The 19,205-nt window shown below is 43.3% G+C and overlaps 1 protein-coding gene across 2 annotated transcripts; it reads left to right on the plus strand.

The window, feature by feature from the left end:
• Positions 1 to 3,092: 3,092 nt before the first annotated feature.
• WDR89 (WD repeat domain 89) lies at positions 3,093 to 18,857 on the plus strand. Of its 2 annotated transcripts, none has more exons than XM_084287549.1 (2): positions 3,093 to 3,121; positions 17,203 to 18,857. In XM_084287549.1, exon 2 carries the CDS (start codon positions 17,234 to 17,236, stop codon positions 18,401 to 18,403), a length of 1,170 nt encoding a protein of 389 aa, XP_084143675.1. In that variant the 5' UTR covers positions 3,093 to 3,121; positions 17,203 to 17,233; the 3' UTR covers positions 18,404 to 18,857. The 2 variants fall into 2 exon arrangements, with proteins under 2 accessions (XP_084143675.1, XP_084143674.1); XM_084287548.1 differs by lacking the exon at positions 3,093 to 3,121 and adding an exon at positions 8,483 to 8,501.
• The last annotated feature ends 348 nt before the right edge of the window (positions 18,858 to 19,205 follow it).

The following is a 19,205-nucleotide window of genomic DNA, read 5'->3' on the forward strand; positions in this document are numbered from 1 at the left end:
TCTTACTAGAGGATGCAGAAAGTTAGCTTAGGTTCTCTGAAGTCAGAAACTGGTAGCTCTGAGCTAAACTTCAGTAAATGGTGTCTTTATCAAACAGCTTGACTTTGCTTTCAAAATACCCTTTTATTGTTGTATATAATTAGAGTACATGATTTGTTTTGATTTATTCATCACTAAGTGGCAACTAAACATCAAAATACCATCAGTAATCCAGGAGCTTATAATCAGTCATAATAAACTTGTGTCATTTTACAGTTTTTCTCAAGTTCTGTTTCTCTTGACTTCTGCAGGTGTATCTGCAAAACATGATGTAGAGAAAACCAAATTGAAACACAAGTGAGATGTAACATTTCAAGATGTTCTAAATCAACCCTTCTTTTGAGCAAATCTCATTATCTTTTAGTACTTGACCTGCAAAAATCTGCTGAAGGAATTATGTTCATTGATTCCAGGTATGTAACAATTTGTCTATGTACCTATGCAGATTAATTACAAATTGCCTCAATGTACTAGTTGGCATAGCTGGCCAAAATATACTATCACATAAATAATCTTTGCATGCTGGAGTGAGCATACAATGGAAGAAGAGACGTATGAAGCAGAAAAGTATGAAGAAGTTTATACAATAAAAACTTCATTCTATGTATTTATTTCATAGAATCATAGAATATCCCAAGCTGGAAGGGACCCATAAGGATCATCAAGTCCAACTCCTGGCACCGTACAGGTCTACCCAAAATTTTAGACCATGTGACTAAGTGCACAGTCCAGTCGCTTTTAAAATTCAGACAGGCTTTTTTTAGATAATCAAGTAGGTAGCATACCACTGCTTGATTTGATAGACCTTGCCTGAGTAGCTCCAAGTAAAACTGCAACCGGCAATATTCATAGAATTATCAAGCCTTACTAACATTATTTGACAGGGAGTAATTGAAAATATTTTCAACTTCAATTGAAAGTAATTTCATCTACATTTAGATATTCTCATTTCTTTTTCTGCTTTGAGTGCTATATGTTAAATAACTAAAAGTAATGGAGCTTTCATTCTCCATTCCTTTTTAAATTCAGCTTTACCGGGGGGGGGGGGGGGGGGGGGGCAGAAACGCTTTTCAGTGACCTGCACTTGAGAGAATACAACCCAAGGACAAGTTAAAAAGCAGGGTACTAAAAATATTTATGGTGCGTTATGGTAATGTCTAGAAGTTGCTGGGCACACCTGGGGACAGTCATGTGCAAGCATACAACAAAAAGTTCCTGTTCCAGAGAACTTACTGTTCAAGTGCTTGATCTTAGTCCTAGACTACATGACACTGAATGTCAGCTTTGTCTAGACAGCTTCGCTTTCTTTTAAGGTGGGAATCATAAAGATGCCTTTCTAAAAACATGTTTTAAGTTCTTTCTGTAATGTAACTGTCAAGAGTTACAAGCGATCTCCAGAGCAACTGCTATGCAATTACTGTGGTGAACTTCACAGATATATTTCTAATATATATTGTGACTCAGTACCTTCTGTAAGCTGGATTCATCTGGGAGTACTGAATACCAAATGTGAGGCTGTGTAACTATGTCATTCCAGTTGATCTTGCAGCTGTTTTCGCTATGCGAACAATGAACAGAAGGTATTTGTTGGATTTGTGGCAATACTAACCAGCCTGGGAAACTCAGATGGAAAGCTATTGACTAAAAATATTTCTCACTGTATTATTGACATTAACCATACAGCCTTAAGTATTACAATGTATTAAATTCAAGATTATTTTCAATGAAGCAATATAGATCTTGTTTTTGACATTATCAGAAAAAGTGATTACAGTGCTGGGTGTTGGATGGACTTCAGCAGGAGTAGCATTCACAACAACGACGGGAAGTATTTACTGTGAAAACTGTGCATGTAATTTGTGTCTTTGTGCTTTGTTGTCATGTGTTTACGCATTTCAGGAGGAAAAAGAAAAGGGGGTCCCCAAATGAACTAGAGCAAAAATTAACAAAACAAACAACAAAAAAAAGGGCACTTCATGGCAGTTGGTGAATTGGTCTGTCCTCGGTGATACCTGCTTGATGAGCAGTTTTCTGTCAGCTGTGCACCTGAGCCTCCACATGAATACAAATAGCTGTATTTAATCTGGTTCGAATAAACCATTTAAAGAGCAGACTTTTTAAGGTGAAATCTAGGTGAATTATTAATGTTATCTGAAATGCAAATTGATCATCTCACAATTTTGCAGAGTGATTATAGAGAAGGGTATGAGGGTACTATCTTCTGATAGATTATAGTGCTGGTAGGTACTAAAACCAACAATACTATACTTACACTGGAGTATGTAGAATTAATTAAAATTTTGCACTGAAATGTCAGGCGACTGAAATGTCAGTACTTTGAACTAGCTTTGGACTTACGTTCTGCGTTATGAGTTAAGCGTTACGTGTTAGGAGTTCAGAGTGCTATTAAACTGAAGCAAAATAATATTTTTAATTGTGTTCTGTGGTTATTACCCATGTGACCTGATCTCATTACTGGATTTAGTTAAAGCTCCTTTTTGTCTTGCTAGAAAAATATAGTTAGTCCAAATATTTATATTTTGGGTTTAAAAATGCCCGTGGAAATCAAACATGAAAATATTTCCATGTTTAAAGATGCTTGTTGAAATAATGCATTTATTAAAAACTAAGACTTTATCTACGACATTGATACTATTATGCACCATAGTTTACAGAATTTTTCAAAAAAAAAAAAAAAAAAAAGACCACAAATCTAATGTTAAGGGGTACAAAATAAAGATTTAATAGGTATTTCTAATTAAAACCACTTTATTATACTTGTCAGGGCTGGACAATTCGAGAAATATTTTGATGATTGAAGGACGAACTGCTGTCCGCCCTTAGGCTGACGTTATTAGCCCAGTAAAACACGTCATTTTATTTATTTATTTTTTTGTGCGGTTCCCGAGGCCGCCTCATGGCGGCGCTGCCCCGCGGCCTCCCGCCCCTTCCTGCGCATCACTTCCCGCCCGGCGCACAAAATGGCGGCCGGCGCGGCGGGCGGGGCGGCCAATGGGGTGGCCGGGGGGGGGGGCTGCGGGGGCGGGGCTCGCGGCGTGCGCGGCTCGCGGCGTGCGCTGAGGTGAGGGGCGGAGGGGAGGGGGGGCCCTGAGGGAGGCGGTGGTGGAGGGGCGCTGATGGAGGGGCGCTCCTGGGGCTGCGCTGCCTCTTGCCTCAGCCCGAGCTGCCCTCCAGCTGTGTGACAGCGCTGCTGTCCGTGCTGCTGGGCTCCTGTGAATAAAAGCACGCGTGTCCGCGTTGGTGCTCGGGGGGGCAGTCACCGCCCGCGCTGTTTGGGGGGCTCTGACCCGGGGCTGCGCCCTGACCGCTAATTTTTCTTATTTGAGGGGGAAGAAACTTGTTTTCTGTTCTTGAAGAGCAAAAGAGTACTTAAACCACTGTCAAAGATGTAATGCTTGTGCCCTTAAATAATAATTTGTATAACCAACGGGTATATTGGAATACATTGTGCTACAGAACTTAACTTCTTCCTGTGGAATATCGGGAGTGGAGTTGTTAATATTGAGTCATGTCAAGGGCTATCATGGTTATAACACTGTCATTCCAAATTCACTTTCCCTACAAACTTATTTTCAGAAGGATCCAGAAACGTGAGATCTTCTCTTAGTATGCCATGTCTTGGGTCTGTAAGAAGTTTATTCTAGCAACTAAGCCCTGTTTTTGCCTTTTATTCCATAATATTTCAAATGAATTTCCTTTTTGACAGTAATCATCAGATGCAGAGAAATGTGGGCACAAAGCAGCTCCTGTAGGATAACTGGTCATCAAGAGTAACCAAAAAGATTTCTGTAGCATCCCGGTGATTGCTTTCTATGTGCTGATTTTACAGAATACTTATTTAAAGCTTGCACGTAGGCTTCTGTTTATTGAAAAGTTAGAAAACAGAGTAGTTTCATACATTTTCCTCCAAATACCTTTTTATGGGAGCAGCCCTGTAGGGAAGATAGACCTGGTCTCTTTAGCATGCTCTGTGTGTTTGTAGGCAGTGATGTGGGGCCTGGTCAGTAGCTTTTTAAATGCCCTAAGTATAAGGTGATTTTTTTTAATTTTTTTTTTTTCTTCTGAATGAGTCTTGGGAACAAGGGTCCTTTTGCTGGGCAATCCCAAGATCTGGTCTGTACTGACTGTGTGGGAGGGAGGTCTTGTGTGAAATGACTGCTGGCATTATGTGCTGGTAGCAATTCCCAGCTGGGCTCTGCAGCCTTGGCATGCTTTTACTGTAACTGTACAAACAATGAGATTTGTGAGCTTTTCTGAAAAAAGCAAAGCTGAAGGAAATCACTGCTGCCATGCTGGTGGGAAGTTGCCAGTGCAGGATTCTAGGGCTCCATCCTAACTCGTGGATGAAAGACATCTGTGTGGGTCAGCATCTCCCGTGTGATGACAGCTCTGTTAGGGGGCTTCACACAGCCATAAAGTGTTGAGGCTTGTGAATTTGAGACTTGGTCTGCCCAGGTTTTGGACATGAGTGTGTGTTGTGACTTGCAAGCATTTTAGGTGTGAGCTGGACAATGAAGGACGTAAGACAGGCAGGAAAAGTGTATTGCCTGTAGGCATGTGGGGTCAGGAAGTTCAGCCTTAGATGTGACTTTGCTTCTTCAGATTTTAGCCTGACCTGCTGTGAACTTCTCCCTTAGCTCCTTCCCCTTCTCACGTTGCTGCACTGTCTCTTTTCCTTTAACGCAAGCTTACACAAATATTGCTGCTGTATTATCCTCACTTATTTCTTCCTGTCACTTTTTCCTTCCCTTTTCCTCCTGAAGCTGCAGGAAGGCACAGCTGAGCTGCAGCCCTGCGCACCTCCAAACCAAGCAGCATTCTTGCTGGTTCAGCGCGGGCTGAAGGGTACTTTGCTGACCGGTGGGTTGCTGCGTTCAGCACGTGGAGGTGAACGTTGTCAGTGCAGTCTGCAAAAGAAGCTTAGAGCATTTCGTTTTGGGTTAAATAGGTCCGAAGGTAACCGTGATATATGGATGTGACCAACTCTGGAGTGTTGTATTAGCTTTTAAATCAAATGGGAGGAAGGAAGATTATGAAATTGTGTGTAGAAGATTGTTGCTTTGTTAGATTTAAACTGGAAGAGAAGGATGCCTGACGCTGAGATCTTATCTCTAGTTCAAATGTCAGTAATTTGGTTGAAATGCTTCTATTCTATCTTAGCTGATATTTTGCTGAGAGTTTTGACTAAAAATGTTTTGGTGAGAACAAAACAAAAAATGGGGGCAGACAGCTCACTGGAAAAATAAACCAATCTATAACACTGGCTCAAATTGCTGGACAAGTACTGAGTAGTTTCGTTAGGCTATTCTGAGCATCCCAGCTTTAGAATGTGTTTTCTATGCCCTTTCTAGGTCGTAGGGGATATGCAAGCATTTTCAACATTCAAAATATTTTGTAAGTAGTGGAAGGAAGCAAATACAGCTATGCAGCTGTCTATTTTGACAAGTTCACATTAATATTTTCTTAAAAACTCATCAATCAGACAAATTTGGGTTATTTCATTATGCCAGATGTTCAAGTCCAGAAGGACTATTGCATGATCCAGTCTGATCACCTTTGCAAGACAAACTGTACTGCAGCTTATATCCATTACAGCCTTTGCATAAATTTATGTTCCATTTTGAGGTGAACTTAATGTTTAGTTTCAGACTAAAAGTTGCAACAGATGAAGGAAAGAAAATATTTTCAAACCTATTAGTCCATATTGGTTTTGTAATTTTGAGCAATTATTTGTAATTTGTGACTTCTTGCTTTGTCAGACTTCACTTTGCTTACTATTTTTTCATTCTCTAGTTTTTCAGCTGTTCTGGTAAATGAGAACCCACTGCAGAATGAAAACTAAGGGATTCCGGAAATCCTTTTCCTGATAAAGCAGCTGAAGCTGTGAAAAAGCAGAGGTGCACTAAAATACTCAATTCTTACACTAAATTAAACTAACTGATTCAAAAAGCTTTAAAATTCCTTTTTTTTTTTTTTTTTTTGCTATATTGTGTTTGTGTGTAACACTGATTCAGTTTGAAAATGTTGAATGTCTCCTTTTTGCACTTCCATTTTGCTTTAGGATGGAGGAATGTGCGTATGGTCAGTACCTGTAGCCACTACTGACATTTTTTCAGCAGAATCTTATCTTTGTTCTTGAGCTATCAGCAACTTTCCACTTGCTTCTTTCTGCAGCTGGATATAACTGTTGTGATCTCTTTTTCCCTCATGCCTGTTATTCCTAGGCAAAACTTTCCTGTTGCTTAGCTTCCCATTAGAAGTAAGATGTAAAAGTGCTGTCTGGTTGATAAGCAGAACTAACAAGCCAGCAGTAAAATGAAATTGGCAGATGGCTTGCTAGCTGCGGTTACGCTGGCAGTACCTGGAATGGGAAGCTCAGATGCTGAAGATTTTTCAATAATTTGAGGATCTTTCAGTAATAAGCTTGTACTTACGTTTGTTGCTGTGGGAATGATTGAGAACTGGAGTTAAGTGCTGTTATTCCCTTGTGCAGTCAGAAGGGACGAGCAGATGGCTGGGAGAGCAGGAATTCCTGTTCAGAAACATACAAACATTGCTCTTTTACAAGCAGACCTGACTTACTCAAGCTTTTTGAACAATTTGTGGGGGATTTCTTGAGGGAAGTGAATTTGATTTTAGCTTATTTTAGTTTAGTTTAGTTCTCAATAAATTTAAGGAGGTAAATGACCTGATTATGAACGAAGAAATGGATTTAAGAAAAAATGCCTTTAAGTGCTTTAATATCTCAGGTAAATATTACCACACTGGTATGTTTATCAAATATTTTTGCTTCAGGAGTGTTTGTGGGACCCAGGCGTGAGCCTCTCAGACTCAGTGTGTGCTGCTTTGTGTGTTTGTTAGAAATACCAGATCTGGATCAGGGTTGTTGTGCAAGAGTAACTGTGTGATCCATGTGTATTCATTCCCTATACCTCAGGGCATTCTGGTTCTGTGAAGTCTGGAAGACCGAGAGCTCTGAATTGATTTCATAAAATGAGACTTCTGAACAGCCTGCAACTCAGTCTGATTTGGGAAAGGAAAAGTCGCAGCACAGTTGAATTTGAGGTGGTGTTCTTCTTGGGTTTTTGAGGCTCCATAGCTATATATGAAAGCTGTCATTTTTTTGATTAATGTTCTGATTTGAGGTTCTTTGGTTTTTAAAAGGGGAAGAAAAAAGTTGGGAACCAAATCCTGTTGCTTGTAGTACTTCAGACTTATTTCCTATGTCTTACACTGTACATTTAGTTTTTATTTCTTTTTAACATCACTCTGTCAAGGAGATGATCAGATTATCATAAACAGATTTAAAGGAGTGGAGGAACACATAGAAGTAACAAGAAGAGCAAGAGCTCTCTGGTGGAACTGCGTGGTCCAGAGCTGAGCTGCGGGCGCTGAGTGATGGAGCTGGCTGACTGCTGGTCATGGGTGACATCCAGCGGGCTGAGTGCGAAATAACACATCCTGCACGCCCTGGGAGCCCCAGCTCTGTGGGGTTGGCTGCGTGTGGCTGTTTGGGGGCACGCTCAAGCCCTCGGGCTCCTCTCCCAACAATTTCAAGGGTTTGTGGAGGGAAACCCATCGCCAGCTGGGAGTTGGGTGCTGGCTGTGTGCCTGCCTACGCTCTTGGTGCGGGTTCAGTGCTGCTTCCGAGCTGCCCATGAGCAACTGTTGCTGGCTGGCAGGAGGTTTGGTGTCCTCCAGAAAGAACTGATGAGCCTGCTTATCTCGCAGCTGCTCGCCTTTCAGTCGGCTTTCCTGTTTGTGCAGGGACGGTTGTAGGTGCCAGGCTGACGAGGCTATGAAGTAAATAAAGCCAGCCAGACTTTTTTGCCCCCGCTGTTTCGGTTGGAAACTCTTGACAGTTAAACTTGATTATAATTTCTGCTCTAATTTTTATTTACGGTCAGTTTATAGTCTTAAATTGCTGTGCCAGTATTGTTCTTCAGCAGTTCCCCTCCCTACCCAGCACTTACTCCTTTGATGTATGGGGAGATAGTAATCGTGTGCCCTCTCAGTCTCTGTCTCTGCCAAACTATACAAGGCAAAGTATCCCAGCTACGTCTTGTAAAACAAACAGTCCATTCCCTGGATCATCTAATCTGTCCTCTTCTGCTCTTGATTACAGTTTAGTTATCAAGACATTGGCTTCAGCAATGAGTCCTGCTGGCAGCCTGCCGTGACCCTGGAAAATCTGGAGTGACCAAAGCGATGAGAACAAGTAGGGCTTGAGAGCGGGGTTATTAAAATGCACGAAACTTTTGACTTGCCTTTTTGACCTTGTCTTGTTTTAGAGCAACATATTCCACTGAAGATGTTGGAAAGGTCTCTGCGGATCTCTGGAAAGTAAAAATTTCCTTCGTTGGTTGTAAAAAGCATGTAGTTTCTGTTTGGATTTGCCAGCTCACTTGGTGCTTCAGCATCTTTTATATGGAGACTGGAAGGTAAATTCTCTTCAGTATCATAGAGTCAACATAGCTCCAAGACCTTCTATTTCAGCCTCCTCCATCCTGCTGTTGTCACTTAGATGGCCTCTTTTTCCTTTTGTCTGCCACAAAGCATTGAAAATTGAGCTTAGAGCATGGTAATGGTTCACCAGAGCCTGCCAGCTGTCGGGCTCTGCACAAAGGGCATGTTTTGGAAACTGATAGCCCGTGAGCTGCCACAGGCATGCAAAGATCTCTGCTTTCTCCTGTTTGATACTGGAGAGGCTCTGACAAATCACCTCGGTGTGGTGCTGTTCTGGATTAGGTGAAAGCTGTGGGATGTGGTTGGGGAGGATGCCTGAGGGAGCTGCACGTTCCTGGGGAAGCAGACGAGGAAAACAAGGAGATGCCATTTCCCCTGCTTAGGCTCTGCAGTTTGGGCTTGCACAATGCACCTAGAACCAGGCACAACGGTGCTGGCAGCGTGGTATCAGACTGTCTTGCATGTGACAATGTAGGGGCCACGTCTGCACCTGCAGGGGAATATTTCTGATCAGCTCACCGGCAGCATCCTTAGTGAAGGTGTGAGCTGTAGTAGATGATTTGAGCTTGTTCTTTTTTTTAAGAAAAGTATCCTGAAAGCATAATAGCCTCGTGTTTTGACGCATGTGTGTACTTAAGCTAAATTGCTGTTGTGAAAGAACTTCTAAAATATCCTGGTAAATAAAGCGTTTTATCTTGTTATAGGTATTTTGGCACCAACGTGTGGTAGCAAGAGCTATTTTTCCTGCTGTAGCGAAGTTTCTTTATATCCTTTTATTCTGGTTGCTGCTAAATTTAGGCTGAAATTTCCCAGGCTTCCTGTGGTGTAGAAACAAATTCCTTGGAAGAATTTCAGCAGAATTTACTAATCCCTGGGAAGGCTCTTCTCATTTCCAGTTTCTCATACGAGGCAAGTGGCAGTACCTAATTCAAGGGAAATAAATGCTCTTATTTCCGAGCCGCTGAATTATTCATGCAGCAGCACAAGTAATTTTTTCTCTCCGCCTTTCCCTGTGGGGTGGATCTTTGGGGTTGCCCGCTCGTGTGGTGGTTTTGTTTGGTTTAAAATGGCACTGAAGGCTGTCGCTCCTGGAGTCCTGTGCTGTGATCCCAGACTTGAAAGGGCATCGAAGAACTTCTCAACTGGGGAATTGGAGAGTGCATTGCAGCATTCTTGTGACTTCTGCTTTTTGTCTGGTAGCACAGATGTTCAGAACAAGGCTTTTCTTTGAAAGTCTGCCGCTGGCTGCACTTACTAAGGCTTCTGTACCTGGCTATTATGAAGTAGGCAAATACCATCTTCATTTCACTGATTAAGAAAGGAAAGAGTGAATGTTGTGGCTTGCTGGGAACTCCTCAGTAAGTTGCTCTTCTAGGATTGGGACTGGAAAGTGTTTGAAGGCCAAAGTCTTGTCCAAATCCAGCCTTCCACTCAGGTACATGGCATCGTTCCTGCCTTCCTTCCCTGTGAGATGGCTGTCTTGGCACGTAGCTCTGGTGCCAAGTCACACACCTTGCTGTGTCTTCTACCAAAAGCAAACTGTGTTAGTGAGAAGGCAGGTGAGAAATAGTTCGGAGGAAGCTGTGGGCCTTCTCTTAGCTGATAACAGTTGTGTTGTGGAAGTGTGAGCAGAGACAAACGTGACGCTGCACCCAGCAGCACATCGCACCCCGTGAGTCTGCTTTGCAGCAGCGCTGCTGGCTCCGTGCAGAGGGATGAGTTCCCTCTCCCCTGTCCTGTGCTGCTGGCCACGAGAAGTCAGGTCGCTTGGTGTCTGCAGTGGGACGTGCTCACAGGAGAGAGGAAATGACTTCTCTACGGTCGCTGTGCTTTGAGAGAAGCACAGATGCAGAAGGCTGAGACTGGGATTCCCTTCGAGGTTTGCAGCAGCCGGGTGACGAGCCGTGGTGGTGTTACAGACAGGCACCGGGACGTGAAGGTGCTGTGCTGTGAGGCTGGGAGCTGCCAGGCGTGCCCTGGGGCTGCGAGTGCTGCTGTTAGCACAGCGCTGGGACCGCGCAGGCTGCGGGAGCTGCTGGGTGCACATCGCCTGCCCTGCGGTCTGCCCGCGGCGCTAGCTGGCACCCCGCGTCCCTCCCTGGGTCAGGGGTTGTTAGAGAAAGGGTCAGCGGCACAGAACCAGCTGCGATTCCCTGCTGGGCAATTTCTCTTGCTTTAGAGGGTGATGTGGATGCTTCACCACGGGTGCTGTCTGCGTGCTGGGCTAGAGGGCACTTCAGGTGCTGATTGTGCCTGGGAGAAGGAAGGAGCCGTGGGCACGAGCCTACCTTGGATGTTTGCTCTGGTCCAAAGACGAGGGCCCAGCACTAGGACAGTTCTCCTGGCAGCTCTTTCCTGTCTCCTGGCATCCAGCTGAGGCTGTGAGTGTGCGATTCACATTTAGATCTGCCTTTGCAGGGAGTTCATAAATACAATATTCTTTCCAAAAATAAAGCAGGGAGAATAAACATCATTTACAAGATAAATGCCCTGGTAACGGTATCCCTGTTTGTCATTTAACCTGTCCTTGGGCATGTTTGGGTCTGCCGTCCTAAAATAGGATTGCTTCCGCTGCAGCACCTCTCAGCTTGGTCCGGGAGTAGCCAAGAGAGTAAAAGAGCGTCTCCTATCCTCCTGTTACTCCTTCTCCTTTTGCTGGACCACCTCAGCGTGTGGATGCAGTTACAGCCTCTGCCTGAGGAGGTCACTTCTGAGAAACCTCCCTCCTTGATCAGATCCAGCTGCTCGAGCGTGGTGACAGAGCTCTCACTTTGCTGCCCCTCTGTTAGCAGGTCTGTGTCACCAGCATGGGAGCAGAACAGAGAAGATAAAAAATGGAAGACCCTCAAATTTGTTTGAAATAAGGGTTGACACTTGTTCTGGAGTAAGTAGCTAAGTTGTCTGGGCATCAGATTTTAATAATTTTGATGTAAATTTGAAGCCAAAATGAATAATTTGAGCATTTTTACAATTTGTACAGTATTTTCTGGCTTAAATTATTTATTTACACATTTTTTTGTGCATCTAGTGGATATTGGGTTGTTCTACACTTAAATTTTCTTTTGGTTCGTGAACTTTTATCATAAAGCTTTCAGTCACTGAAGTTTAGATACTGACGCATTGTACTTTGAACCTGAGGCCATGCCTCAATTTTTAAATCTTCACCTGCCTCCCCCATATCTTTGTAGTGTTGGATATGAAATCAGGATAGGTCTTACTATTGTGAATGCAAAATCTTCCACCAACAAACTTACTCAAAAGTTTTGTTTCAATGGAGATATTCAACCTGTGGATTTTGATTTCTGCTTTTAAAATCAAGCTTAGTCAAATCCAAAAGCTGTTCTCTCTGTGAATGTCTGGTATAATTGAAAAAGAGGCCTTGTTCCTGGATGCCACGACTGTACCCTCCAAAGATGAGTACCCAAATACTGCAGTTTCCTTTTCTGTTGTTGCTGATTCTTAAAGCCTAAAGCAGCAAGGTCCTGTGATGTTTTCCCTTTGCTCTTTGCTCATTCTGATTCATATTTTTCCTCTCAGCAGTACTGGTGTTTAAGGCCATGTCCTTGGTTCTCTGTCCCAGCTACAGATTCCATTCCTGAACAGGATTGTAGCCCTGAAGTCTGTGCTGGAGGGAAGGCAGGATGAAATTGAGTTCATGGGATGCGGAAAGTTCATTAGCTCTGTTGTTTTTTGTTCTTTTCATAGACTTGGGCAGTCATTTGTATCTTTTTGCTACTTTCTGTTCCCTTGATGTAATATTTTTCTCTGTGCTACAAATGCAAAACGGATGAGTTTTTTTTTTTTTTTTCTTGCTGTGCTTTATTTGGAGCCTGCATGTAGCTGATCTGAAAGGATGAAATAATTCTGGCAGTTTACGTCTTGTCTCTGCACTTTAGCACAGCCTCTTGTGCATCTTAGTCCCTTCCTGCCTGGTGGGCTGAGTGCTGTTCTCTTTGCCTTAGCAAAGGCTTTATGGGAACGCTGGAAAAACACCTTATCTTGCTGCTTTGGTAAAAATAACAAAATCAGCCCCGGGAGCTTGTATCCTGCAGAAATTCTGCATGCCTGATGAGGTTTGTGCGCTTCCCCTCGGTGCTTAGATCGTTTGGCTGATCCATCTTCTGCTGTGAAGTGGTGCCAGCGAGGAGAGGTCTCCGAAGACATTTTGCATTAGTGAAGTGCAGCGTGCTAATGCGTCTCCTCCACCGACGCTGTGCTTTGCATTTTAAAACAAACCCGCAAAGCACACGTAGCCTCGCCTGCGTGAATTGCTCCCACCGTCCAGGGCTTCAGGTTTAATCCTCGTTTGTTCTTGAACTTTCAATAATCATAAAAATAAAGGGAGGGCCTCTTAGCATTGTTTATAGTAGGAAAGAGCGGTGCAAGATTTCATCTACTGTTCAAATCCCTTGCTATTTTTGGTATTTGACCTCTGCGGAGAAGATTGCCAAACCTACAGGTTGTTTTCATTTTTATTACGCGCGTCTCTTCTCTCACAAGTTACTCTCGTGTATTGGCTCAATCTTTGAGGCAAAGTTCCATTCCTTCCACGTTTCCCATGGTGGTTTTCAGAGGTAATTTTATGTTCCTATATGCTGTTGAGCTAATGTTCCCTTTCAGAATTGAGACCTATGCAATTTCACAGCATCTCATGTGCAAAACTAAAAGGAGAAGGAAAATTGCTTATGAATTGCTGATTTATTTTTTCAAAAGCTTTCTGGATTAAAAAGGACTCGGGAGCCTGCTAGCTTGAGTTTAAACTGCGATGTGTGGAGTGGTACACAGAGAGCCCAGCACTACGTGCCCAGACAAAACGAGAGGTTTAGTTAAAGGGTGGATTTGCCTCATTCGGGGTGCAGGTGAGGGATGCAGCAGCAATTCGGGATGAGGAGCGGCACCACTGCGGGTGGCGGTGGGTGTTGGTTTTGGGAGCAGGTGACTGGCAATAGCCAGATGCTGCAGCCAGCGCATGTACTTGTGTAAATGCACGTGGTATTTATTGCTTTTCCTGGCACGTTGACAGCGCTGCATTTTGTCTGCGGTAAGACAGTACTCAGTAGGTCCAGACCGTGGGCCTCTGTGAGTTGGAATAAAGGAGGAATCTGAACTTAAATCGACTGCCTCATGCCCACAGCACCGGCCCAAACCTCTTCTTTTCCGAAGGCCTCTCTGCCTTTTCTGCTGAGACAGGAGCGGCGCAGCCTCTGAGCCCTGCAGCTTGCCAGATTGATCCCTGTGATGGCAGTTGTGCCGTGTCCAAACCGTGCCATGCTGTGAAGAGGCTGCTCAGTGACTGACCCAAACCAGGTGCCTGGGTTGTCCAAGTCGGACTGCGCGAGGCTAAACCACCGTGCTTGTGCTTCCCTTCTGCGGCGCAGAGCAGTGTGTGCTTTGCAAGTGGCAGCACTCCAACGCGTCGTTATCTCCTATTGTGTTTGGAAGACCATTGTTTCCTATTTGTCTCATAAATTTAACGGAGATCCTATTCCTGCCATTTAAACTTTCCCATCAAAATACAACAGCGACTTCCCCTCCTGCAGAGGAAGGGCTGGCAGCTACACCCTGAAGTTTGAGCATGAGTTGTTTATATAACCTTCAATCACAATTTCATAATAGTCTGAAGACTTTCTTGCTCAGGCAGACATTTTACTGAGTTTTTAGCAAAAACCTGGCTGCCATCAATGCGCTATTATGGCTTCTTAGTTGTTGCAGTGGAAATAGGATTGAGAACTGTACCCTCCAGCCTCCTGATGATATATAAATTGCACATCTATCTGGAAAACATGAAGTGTTTGCTGGTACTTTAACCTAGCTGTACCTGCGTCATTTGGGAGTGAAAGCTTAGGAGCTATCTTGGGCTAATTTTATTTCCCAGCGAGTATTATTAAATCTGGATGAAACATGGTTCTGCAGTCTGGCCTTTCACAACTTCCGAGAACCTGCAGAATTCCCTCACCCTCTGACGTCAAAGCCCTGACACGAGAGTTGCAGAAGCTGCTCCCTGAGTAATCTTCCTCTATCACAGCCGGTAATGCTGAACCACTTCAGCCTTCTTCCCAAATGGACAGCGTTTGTCAGGAATGTGTCTGAGCTTACTTGGCCTTCGGAGTATAAAAAAAACAGGTCTCAATATTTTGAGCTTGAAGCTTGGGTCGGTCTGGAAAAGTACCTTTTTCTAACAAAATTTACAGACCCCACCCCAAATTTTCTGTGAGTGTGGCACTGCAGGATAGCTGGCTTATAAAACAAACAAACAAAAAAAAACACCAAAAAACACACAACTCCTTTCTCCATGTTCAAGCACGTGCTTGAAAGTGCATTTTATTGGAAGCTGCTGTTGTGATTCTTCAGACTGATTTGATTCTTCAGATTAAGTAAAAGCTGTCATTATTAATAATATTGTTAATCATAAAATGTTCTAGATGTTTAAAATTTCAATTAATTTACATGGAATTTTAATAATTTTGTAACTTTCTTGCAATTCTGTCTCTTGACATCGTGTTATGATTTTCGAGTTACCTTAATTAGCCTGACAAAAGTACCGTTACAGTGCTATGTGGTGATTTTTCAGAAAATGAAGTTCAACAAATCCAGATACAATTGGGCCTTAGCCTTTCATGTAGCTGAGCAAGTGGCGTTTGACAGCAGCCTGCTTTTGGTTCTGCTATAAGCTTGTTCCATTTGAGGACAGACCCGGAAAAGTGGGTAAGAAGTAGGCTCCGTGGGTAGGTTGTACACGAGCTAATGCCAGAAAACATGTTGAAATTCTTCTTGGAGGGGAAAGGAGTTTCCACAGGATGTCTGCATTTTATGGCAAAAATTACTCGTAGATGTGCTCTGAAAGGCAGCTTTGATGTAGGAGATTAACCTGGGACCTCGCTGTCGGGATATTACCCAGTTGAATAGCCTCGGCACATTATTTGTGACTTGGGAATTAAGCTTTTATGAGTGTGCCTACTTAAGCTGTTTTATAAGAATTTGCTCATTTGTCACACGGTGTGATGAATATCTGTGGGCGCCTAACAGGAGTGGGGAAAGCAGAACCTTGAAACTATGAACAACAGGGTTAAATAAAAACAAAACAAACGCAGAATGCAGTTTTGTCATGGCAACTTTTCCTTTGTTGCTGGTCTCTCTTGGAACATTAAAATGATTTGCCAAAACCAAGGAATCGTGGCAACTTGCTCATTCTGTCCCTAAAAATCCAGCCTGAAGAATTAGGAGGAAAAATTGATAGGACAGCTGGAAAAGTTTGAGGATCTCTTCCCGCATTCTGGCCTGCCTGAGTTCTCTTTGGTTTCTAACTGGATGTTCTCAAAAAGAATCCATCTGTGTACGTGCTGGGCACTGGCCTGGTTCTTAAGGCAATAAGGAGATTTTTTGAATACTGCTTTACCCATATTTACATTAGCTGAAATACCTGTACAGCTGAGAACTTCAGAGTTGACCCCCCGAACTTACTGATTCTTTTTTTTTTTTTTTTTTTTTTTTTTTTAACACAAAAGTCTAATTGACCCTGTAATTTGGACAGGAATCATCCATGTTGGATGGTTATGCCTCCTTTCCATACCCCAGCCACGTCTTTTTGTTGAAAAATGATCAAAGTTTGTGAACTGTGATGGGGTTCAGAATACGGGGTTTGAAAACACCTGCTGTTTGTAGTGGTAAATACTGCATGTCAATTGAAATGTTTGAGGACTTTTTCTGACTCTGAATTGATGGAAGCCTTCCCTGCAATTACAGAATTGAGTTTTCCTTTGTGCTGCAGGAAGGAGAACTTTTATTTTCCCAAGGACTCCTCATTCTTTGTGAGGGCTGAGAGAATATGTTTGAATGTTGCTTTTGCTTTGGAAAATTTTATACTTCTGTATATCACCAAAATACTGTCTGTTTGAGAAGAATTCAGTAATTCCAGATGAAGAACTGCATCTGAAGGGAAGATTTTTCATATCCAGTTGCACTAAAAAAAATAAATGAGGGTATGTGTTTTCTTTAGGAGTCTCAAGATGAGTGTGGGCTCTTAGGAGGTTTGATGCAAATGTCAAAGGCTCTCAGCTCCTGCGAATTGTGGTGTTACCCTGCTGCCCGTGTAGGTGGCCCATGGTACGCTTACTGGCGTTGGTGTGTGTCATTGGGCACCTGAACACTTGTACAATTTCCCTCATCTGGCCATTTCAGGCTGTAGTTCTTAATTTTGTCTTGTTCTCTGCCTATGCTTTGTGCGGCTCTCAGTGGAGAAGTTAACCCAGGAAGGCTCTGCAGTTGTCCTGGTGGAGCTGTCTGTGGGCTGTGCCTGCTAGCAGACAGAATTGTTCTTCAGGTGCTGCTGATGCCTTTGCCTTTCCACTTGTGGAACATCGCTTTGCCACTTACTTCAGAAAAACAGTAAAGCAAATGTAGCTAAATGACTCCTACAGCATTCACAAACAGACTGTGTAATCTTTGAAGGAGATTGTGTGATGTAGTGCTTACAGTCAGGAGAGACTGAGCACCTTTACTTGGGAAACCTTTGCTGGTTTTCTGTTTCTGTAAATGAAGTTGTAGGCAGAATGTCATGATAATCAGATTTAATTTCATACATTACCTCTTTGCAAGAAACTTTTTCATATATATATACATATATAAAGCTCATATATCAGAATTTTATAATTAAAACTTGGGTTTTATTTATTGCAGACTTCTGACAACGCCAGGAACAGTGTTTGAGATGTCTGCACTCGAGAAGATTGAGGAGCAGCTCGCCCGGCTGCGCATAGCGAAGCGTTCGGTGCTGAGGGAGGAGCCCGCCTACTTACTGGACATCGACGTTTCCCGCTCTGCCCCATCCGAGAGCAGTCGCTGCGTGGCAGTTTCGTGTTCCAACCAGTCCATTAGGCTGTATAACAGGGAAACATTAAACTTCCTGCGGGAGTACAGTAGCCGTCCTGGGATGCTTAATGGAGTCAGGTTTGCGCACACGTGTGACAGCCTGGTGTTCTCTGCGTGCAGCGATGGCACAATAAAATGTTGGGATATTCGTTTAGCGGCTCAGAAGGCCGTGCAGATATTTAGTGGCTATCCTTCCAACGTCTTTATCAGTTTTGATATCAATTCCAATGATCTCATAATTTGTGCTGGAACAGAAAAGGTTGAAAAGGATACGTTTCTGGTGTTTTGGGATGCAAGAGGCAACACAGACTGTGCCGGCACGACTAGAGAACCCTTGGGAGTCTATTCTGAAAGTCACAATGATGATGTCACCAAAATCTGTTTTCATCCTGTCAAACCCAGTTGGGTAGTTTCCGGGTCAACCGATGGCTTGGTTAATGTGTTTGACATCGATAAGGACAACGAAGATGATGCTTTGATATCAACTTGCAATTCAGATTCATCGATAAGTTTTATTGGCTGGTCCGGGAAGGGTTACGAGCAGATCTACTGCATGACACACGACGAGGGATTTTGTTGGTGGGACCTTGCTCAGTTAGATACTGAAGAGCCCATAACTCTGCTGCGCATTCAGGACGCCAGAGACACGGTCTGTATTGAGAATGACAGCTTGAATTACCTGGTGGGGGGTGCGTACCATGAAAAGGCAGACAAACTTTTTCTTATTGGAGGAACATCAACAGGAAAAATTCACCTACTGAGCTGCGGTGCTGATGGGCTGAGCCTGGTGGGCACCCTCGGTGGAGGACACTCGGCCACCGTTCGCTCTTTCTGCTGGAACCTGGCAGATGAGTCACTGCTGACAGGCGGAGAGGATGCTCAGCTGCTGCTCTGGAGGCCCGGAGCTGTGGAAAAGTCCCTCGCAAAGAAAGAGACTCTGAAGATCGCTTCCTCTGTGCAGAAGAGAGTCAGGGTTCACAACAGCCCCCTCAAGAGCAGGAAAAAGTGAAATTCTGAAAATAGGAGCCTGCTCCGTGGAGTTCTTCCATTTGCTCAGTCTCCTGGGCAATACGTGGCCGTTGCTTTATTCGGAGGTGCTCTGTGGAAAGAACCACGATGCTTGAATTCTGCTTGGGAATGTACATCCGTCATCAGATGAATGCCTTTTTTTTTTTTTTTTTTTTAAAGTTCCTAATATTAATCTGAAAAGAGTAAATGTTTGCTCTTTAGTTCTTGAACAATAGATCTTAAATCATTTTATATAAAAAGATTTTTTTTATGGTTGTTTAATGTCTCAGCCAACATATTTAATGTGTAATATAGGCCTGTGGCTTGCATAATTTGTTACTTTCCCGGTGAAATTCCCTGGCATGTTTTAAAAGCTTTTGTATCTCAAGCTGTGTTTTTCTTCCTTTACAGAGAACTTAATGAAATTGCTCAACATATTAAAAGATTTTATGTCACTTCTGAACGCTGGAGGGAATTACTTCTTGATGAAACAGAAAATAAGTCCTGTTCTTGCATTGTCATGTTACTGGTTTGTAGCAGGCTCATAAAGCAGCACTTGACAGAGCCATCTTTTTCATAGCAAAGGTACAAATGTATTAAACTAAACAGGAATGTGCTGTTCCATACAGCTAATTCTTTCAAGTGTATGAGAAGTGTTAAACTGGCATTATTTAGGGTGTGTTTCCTGCATGAAAACACGTGAGGATCTCCCCAGCAGCTTCGTTCTGTCCTGGTGAGTGCATCTCAGGGAGCGCACCTGGAAGACGGGAGATGTTCAGCGAGTTAAAGATGGGCATAATTAC

Source organism: Netta rufina (genome assembly GCF_964035555.1).
Source record: "Netta rufina genome assembly, chromosome: 5".
NCBI lineage: Eukaryota > Metazoa > Chordata > Aves > Anseriformes > Anatidae > Netta > Netta rufina.